At 35.2% G+C, this 7760-nt stretch overlaps 1 protein-coding gene across 1 annotated transcript; it reads right to left on the bottom strand.

Annotated features, from left to right (window-relative positions):
• Window positions 1-5567: 5567 nt before the first annotated feature.
• Window positions 5568-6490, bottom strand: LOC131179291 (aspartate aminotransferase, cytoplasmic isozyme 1-like). The gene is made up of 2 exons (XM_058145792.1): window positions 6153-6490; window positions 5568-5988 (listed from the first exon to the last, which is right to left on the bottom strand). The coding sequence occupies exons 1-2, from the start codon at window positions 6404-6406 to the stop codon at window positions 5904-5906; spliced, it is 339 nt and encodes a 112-aa protein (XP_058001775.1). The 5' UTR covers window positions 6407-6490; the 3' UTR covers window positions 5568-5903.
• Window positions 6491-7760: the final 1270 nt, after the last annotated feature.

The raw sequence follows: 7760 nt of genomic DNA on the forward strand, positions 1-7760 counted from the left end.
AGCCAGGAGATCGTCAATGCTATCCGGAGTCAGTCTATTCCAATTTTCCTGAAAACAGATGGTGGCACCCAGAATCTTGGCTAAGTCAGGATTCCCCCGAACTGAGCGATTTCTTTCCAGAGAGTGGATAAGGACCTAAGCACCACGAGAGAGTGTCCTTACGAATAGTCAGGAAGGCCCTTCTTCTACACTTAAAGAGACTGGCAGAGGCGATGGTTTACCTTGTTGATGAGGGGAAGGAGCGATCTCTACCTCTGAGGTTGGCTGTTCTAGAGGTTGGAACGAAGAGCTCGACACTTCTACCAAGTCCCACCTCGGCGTCTGGGAGGCAGCAATAGCTTTCATTTCTCACACTTTCTAGGCGGCCTCCCTTTTTCTCTTGCGGCTCTCCTTTACGCTCTTGCCTTCCACCATACCTGCACAGAGAACAAGTTAGTGAGATCACAAAAGTTAGGAGACTGAAGATTTAGGTTATACCGATCTCGAGTCCAAGGTCAGAGAGTTGCAGCTCATAGTCCTCATGGGCGATCATTTGCATTAACCACCATTTCAGTTCGGCCATAACCGCATCCAAACATGAATACTTATGAGTGGCAGCCTGATCCTTCAATTCCTTTACCATGGCGTCCTCATTTTTATTTAAGGTGATTTTTTTTGGAAAGGAAGGAACCAGATACTGCCAACTATGCGGGATTCCCTCAAAGCCATTCGGGTCCTTGCTCCTCAATATGAAAAACTGATCTGTCCAGTTCTTCAACAAAGAAGGTAGATCGGTAAAGAGCCATCAGTTCGGATTGGCTTGGAAAAACCAATATTCATCGTCCTTCCGCCGAGCTAGCCTATGCAACTCGGCAAAAATCTTCTCCGTAGGCTCAAGGTTTTTGGCTCGGCATAAACCTCTGAAAGCCACCAGAGTCCATTAGGAGTTCGGATGCACTTGGACTACACAAACCTGATGGAACTTTAGGACGACTCTATAGAATCCATTCAGGGGAAACTGAAGCTCGGCTTTCAATTGTTCCTCATAAACTATGATCAGGTTGGTTTCTTCAAAGAAATGATCTGCTCAGAGATCGCCATGGCACCTGATAAGTTCATAGGAGTCAGTTGGAAGATTGTATTCTTGGCTAATAGACTGGAGATCAGTCTCCTTGAGAACCGATGACAACTCGTCCACCGGTAGGTTCTCTTTCCTTGAAGGCGAAGCTCGTTTTGATTTGGTTGATCGACCGTGGACCGGGATAGTGGTTGTAGATGGTCCAGGTCATTCACTCGGTCTGCCCACTTCACCCTCATCTAATGTCCACGAGATATGAATAGAAGGAGGACTAGCAGCTCTTTGACCATCGGTACCACTCATTTCAGAGAATAAAAATAAAATCAATTGGAAAAATATTAAAGCTCTTATCGGAGTATAAATCAGCGCTAGAAAACTCTAGAAAATAAGGGAGAGAGTCGAAGTCGCAAGAGGAAAGTCTGAAAGTGACATAAGGGAACAAATGGTTAACCTCCTCCCTATTTATACTCACCCGAGCATTAAATGCTCACGAAACCCCAAGGGATGCATCGGTTAGCGAGACCGGGTCATTTCAAAGACACGTCAAGAGAAGATTCCAAAAGAATAGTAAAAGGTTCGACAAATAAGATCAGTTAACTTCGTCAAATAAGAACATCGAGAGCTTCGCGGAGATATAAATTTCAAATTTTTTCGACACCGTTTTTCGATGGGTCCCACGAAACTTCGTAGTGTTTTTCCGAGCATTAAATGAGCTTAGAAAATTCCGTAAAATTTATGTACTAACCCCCGTGTTGTGGGCTTCGTGTAGGTATCCTCAATTTGCGGAAATTCAACAGTTCTCCAGGTCTGTGAATTTCCGGCCAGACAGACCCGCTACCGGAAAAGTCTCCGAATTGGATCGAGGTTTTGGCTACCCCACCATCGTCAGATATCCCGAGCACGTTCCCAAAGTCGGAATCGGCAAAGGTAAACCCAAACCTTATTTTTTTCGTAATTTTCTAGTGCTTAAATATGATTAAAAAATTCATAAAATATTCGTGGTAGCTCAGAAAATTATGATTCTTTTTGCAATAGCCTAGTAATATTGCTAAGGATCGCGAGACAAAGTTTTAGAATTTTTAGAGTTCATTTGGGCAGTTTTTGCAAAAATGATCAATTATAAGGACTAAATTGAAATTTTACATATTGTGATGCATGACTGATTTGATGGGCCCAGGAGGGGCTGTGTGATGTGATTGAGTTGTGGAAATGTGGATTGTGAATATAGAAGTGTGTTTTGAGCCCTTTTTGCAGGTTGGGTAGGTCCTAGGTATAGGGGAGACTCTGTCGGATTTTCGGCACGACTTAGGATGTATTTGGTCTTTTCTTAAGTTTGTATTGAGTGAATTGTGTTAAATAATTGTAATGTAATTGTCAGGTGAGCCGGGACAGCCTTCTTCCTCCGTCCAGCCGCCACAGTGACCGCTGTCAAGTCTGTGAGTAAAATGTTAATTTTAATTGTAATTTCACTATTATTATATGTTCAAACATGCCCATGCATCACTTATATGTATGTATCTATGTAGTTAAACTCTAGGCACGTTTTATGTTGCATTCATAATCATAAAGTGCCATGGATGTTGTTGTGGTGGTAATTTAGCAGCGTGCGTTGGCGTGCGTGTGATGTGGTGTGGACTATTGATAGGTCGGGTAGACACGTCTTGAGTTCTTCGCTGGGACCCGGTCCTTCAGGGTAGACATGGCTTGAGTTCTTCGCTGGGACCCCAATTTGGTTATTAAGTGGAAGTCCGAGCTGAGTTCTTCGTTGGCACAGGTTGGATTTAAGAGAGCTGTATAGGGGATCAGCTCCCATATATTATGATTGATATTACTGGGTGTGTGAGTGCTCCAAATTACCTTTTTGATGTTATGATGTGAATTTATTGCTGATGTTGCATTTCACTTTACAGGATGCATTAGCTTTAGATAGTTATAAAGATTATGGTTGAAATTGATATTTTACTCTCTGAGTCGAACGCTCACTCCTGTTTAATATTTTTCAAGGCCACAGGAGGATATTTTTGAGGTTAACTCGCTTTTCTTCCTCGCAGTCGCCTATTCATGTTTGTGTAATTCTATAACCTTCTAGAATTTCCGCATGTGTTAGAAATATTTAATTGATTTGGGTCTGTAATATAAATTGTTATTTTGGACTTGTAAAATTTTTATAACATGCATGTTTTGATGGACTGGATGAGGGAGCTAAGCTCCCATTTATTTATATGTTGATATGAGTCGTGAGTCAAAACTCCCGTTGGAAGGTCCATTTTATGGCGGACTCGTCCGGTTGATTTCTTGAAATTGGGCCCAAATGGGCCTTAGAGTTGGGTTAGTGAATAATTAGGCTTACTACGCCTTGGGGCTTTAGGTCGCCTGTGTCCCGATCTTGCCTGGTCCATAGGTTGGGTCGTGATATTATTTATGAATGTGAGTGCCATTTTAATTATGTATGAAATGTTTGAATGAAAATTTGAGTTTGAAAAATTGAGATGAAGCTTGAAATTGTAGAAAATTTATGTTATTGAAATTATTATTGAGATTTTTAACAGGTGGGAAAACGTCAAATATTATTAAATTTAGGGGAAACTCCGTCAGTTTTCTTGTTTAATAAATAGACCCCAAATTAAATCAATTCAATGTGATTATTAAGAATAAAATAAAATAAGTTATGGCGTTCCGGCAAAGAGTGTGACATGCCTCACTCGGCTACACTGTAGACGGGTAAGGAGTGTTACGTTACTAGCTTAATTTTTATGATTTAAATTATTTTCTTTAAATTTTGATTTTTAAAAGTTAATAAAAAATTTTTATATTGCTTTTTTTTTTATAAATTTATTTATATAAAAAATATTATTTACTACATGTCATCCTCCATAAAAAAAATGAGTGCTCTTTATGCTAATTATTTAATTTTTTATTTTTCTTTTAATTATTATTATTATTATTATGTTAATTTTTATTATTTAAATTAGTATTTCTTTAAAATTTGATTTTTAAAAAATTAAGACTTTTGATATTAAATGCAATATTTAAAATTTTTTTGTATTATTTTTTTATAAATTTATTTATGCAAAAAATATTATGTCACAGGTCAGTATTCATAAAAAATGAGTGTATAATTTTCTTTTATGCTAATTATTTGATCCTTTTTTTATTTTTCTTTTAATCATTATTATTAACATTACTATCTTAATTTTAATGATTTAAAATATTATTTTCATTCACGATTAATTTTCAAAAATTAATACATTTACAATTAAATGCATTATTAAAAAAATTTTTATTGTTTTTTTTGATATAAATTCATTTATGTAAAAATATTATATGATAAACTATACTTCACTTTTGTATTTTATTTTTAGTTAATGAAATATCTTTCCATTTCATAAAAAAATAAATTATTCTAATTTTATTTCATATTGATAAATAATAAATATGAATTTTATATCATTATTACTATTTTAAACATAACTTCACTTTTGGAGAGAATTTTACATCATTATTAAAACATTATCTCCTTAAATATCTTTTATATTAAACCTATTTATATATAATTAACATATAATTTAGATAATATTATTTAAATAATCTCATATTATTGCACTTAGAAAATATTATTCAACTCTCAAATTTTTACGATCAATTTTAATATTACAAATAAGAAAATAATAAAAATGTATTAATTTATAATATTATATTTAAATGAATTGATTGCAACTTTTTAAATGGAAATATATTTTTTATGTTTTTATTTTGCTTTTTATTTATATATTTTTTAATTATTTGAGATATTAATGTAAGTTTATACTAATAATTATTTTTTTTTAACATTTTATATATTCTTGATGTATTTTAGAGGTATGTCTTTTAATAATTTGGATAATATTAAATTTATATTTATTATATTATAATTGACTAATATTAATTATAAATATAAATATATTAACAATTAAAATGCCACAAATTCAAAATTAATAAATCCAGCCATTTAGCCAGTTATTCTCAGCAGTTGAGAGAATTTCAGTACATTTGATGCTATTTCTAGTGGCTTTTCCTTTTTCAAGTTTATTTTAGGAGTAAGCAGCAGTTCAAACAACACCTAGACTGTGAAATATGAGTCTTTAGGATTTTGTTGCATGAAATCTCTCTCTCTCTCTCTCTCTCTCTATCTCTCTCTCTCTCTGTTTTAATGATTTTATGTTCTAACATATCTGAACTTCCAGAATGATTTCTGATTTGCCTACTCAAGAAATGTAAATTTTGACCATATACGTCAGGAAGTAGCAGGAAAGCCAAAACTAGCTTTGCAGATAGACACCTTCCAAGAAATTGAAGCTTTGCAGATAGACACCTTCCAAGAAATTGTCATTCCTGTCACTTTCAACCAAAAAACCAACACAAACGTCTTGCACTATCCACGACAACTTTATTTCTATCCCCCAACCTTGAATTTTTGGCTTAATATCAAGTGCTGAAATAGAGTCATTGAATGGAAAAAGAGAACTTAATCTTGAAGTCCGAAAATAACCTTGTAGGTAAATAAAATGAAATTCATTATCCAAGCAACAGATCTGTGAGAGACGCTGATAAATAAAAAAAAGATGGGAATCAGAAGGAATGACATTTTAACATACATTTCACGTAAAATTTATAAATACAAAATGACTGCAACTGTAATTAATTTGCCCCAGGAAAACTTATTTGAAAGAAGCATTTTGTTTTCGCCTTCTACATGCAGGGGCTATAATTATTATGCCACAACAGCAAAAACAGAAGGCATGGCAAATCCACCAATTTGACGTGCCAGACAGTGGTCTACTAAATATGCAGTACCAGATTTTTGGTTCTATGCAGCACGAGTAACAGCTGCATGTATTGCATCTGCTAAATGAGGGACGGTCTTCGAGCTCAAACCTGCCGTGCTAATCCTCCTGCATACGACATTCACATTCTAATCAGAATTTTCAAGTCAACATCTAATAATCTAATGAGAATCCATGGTTCACATGATGAACCCAGAAATTATCCAATAACCTTAAATATGCAATGCCATAACCAATATAACCATGTTTGATAGAAGGAAGGGATTTATTACCCATCAGATGTCATGTAGATGTGATACTCTTTAGTCATAAAGGCAACTTGCTCAGAGTTCAGTCCAGTGAAAGTGAACATTCCAATTTGCTTAATAATGTGACTCCAGTCACCAGGTGTTCCTGCCAAGTTGGGAAAATGAAATAGATATAAACATAAAATTTTGATCTTGAATAATCCTACTTGTTCAAAGATGTTTAAAAGTTCTCCTACATCTAACATGGAGATTGGCCATAAATGTGTCAGCGGATGCATGCTCCATGAGGGTCAGCAACTACCATTTTGAGTTCCAAGGTTGAGCAGTATATACAAATTTCAGTGTTCATTTTTAAACTTTAGCCATCCTAAGGTCTGCGGATACCGGTGTGGCTCATCTGTCATCTCAACTTTCTATAGGTAAGACTCTGACCTGTCACTCATTGAATATTCTTAGTTCGTTTTCATAAGTGTCTTTTTCAAGGTATCTAGTCACACTGAGTCTTAGAATAGATTGTCTTAGCTCGTAACTATTATCTTTGTTTTTTTTTTTATATCATTTGCAAATTGCATTTTAATCGTCACCTCATTTTTATTTCCCCCGAAAACAAATGTTCGAGTCATCAGTGTTTCATAAATACTTCAAAGAGTATAGGTAAAAATGCTAACATGGAAGTTTTTAGTCCGAATAAATGAAAAATAATGGGAAAATGAGTGTAACTCGAGTAGTCATAGAAAGGTCAGAATAGGCTGAAGGGGTCGAAATGAGATTAGGTCAAACAAATAAGTTATGAGATGAGGCCCTAGAACGAGCCCAGACGACAAGATGATAGATCGAGAATCAAGATAAGTTTGGACCTGGGTAAGCGACTAAAAAAAAATAAACGGCGTCGGATCATTAGGTACGAAGTCTGAAACTAGAGAGTTCGGATAAAACAATCGCGCAGGAGATCAGTAAGGAGCTCAGCTCAACTCCCGCCATCCATTTACGAGATCCCATAGACTAGGAAAGCCCTTTCTCAGAGGCTTTCTATGTCTTCGATAATTCTTCCCAGTATTAAGAGACCGGGAAAGAGTTTTTACCTGGATTCTCTTAGCCTAAATTTTAATAAAATATATTAGGAGATCAGGAGAGAGTTCTTACCCGAGTTCTCAGCTTAAATTTTAACAAAATATATTAAGAGATCGGGAGAGAGTTCTTACCCGAGTTCTCAACTTAAATTTTAACAAAATATATTAAGAGATCGGAAGAAAGTTCTTACCCAGATTCTCTTAGCCTAAATTCTAATAAAATATAATAGGAGATCGGGAGAGAGTTCTTACCCGAGTTCTTAGCTCAAATTTTAACAAAATATATTAAGAGATCGGGAGAGAGTTCTTACCCGGATTCTCTTAGCCTAAATTCTAATAAAATATATTAAGAGATCGGGAGAGAGTTCTTACCCGAGTTTTCAGCTCAAATTTTAACAAAATATATTAAGAGATCAGGAGAGAGTCATTTCCTAAATTCTCCTAGTCAAAATCCTAATGGAACATTTTAGATCGGGAGAGAGTCATTTCCCTTCTAACCCCAATGCTTTAATTAAAACTCATTAAATCCTAAATGACGGGTCTGTGGGAGAGTCCTTCCAAA

Source organism: Hevea brasiliensis, chromosome 4 (assembly GCF_030052815.1).
Source record: "Hevea brasiliensis isolate MT/VB/25A 57/8 chromosome 4, ASM3005281v1, whole genome shotgun sequence".
In the NCBI taxonomy this organism is placed as follows: domain Eukaryota; kingdom Viridiplantae; phylum Streptophyta; class Magnoliopsida; order Malpighiales; family Euphorbiaceae; genus Hevea; species Hevea brasiliensis.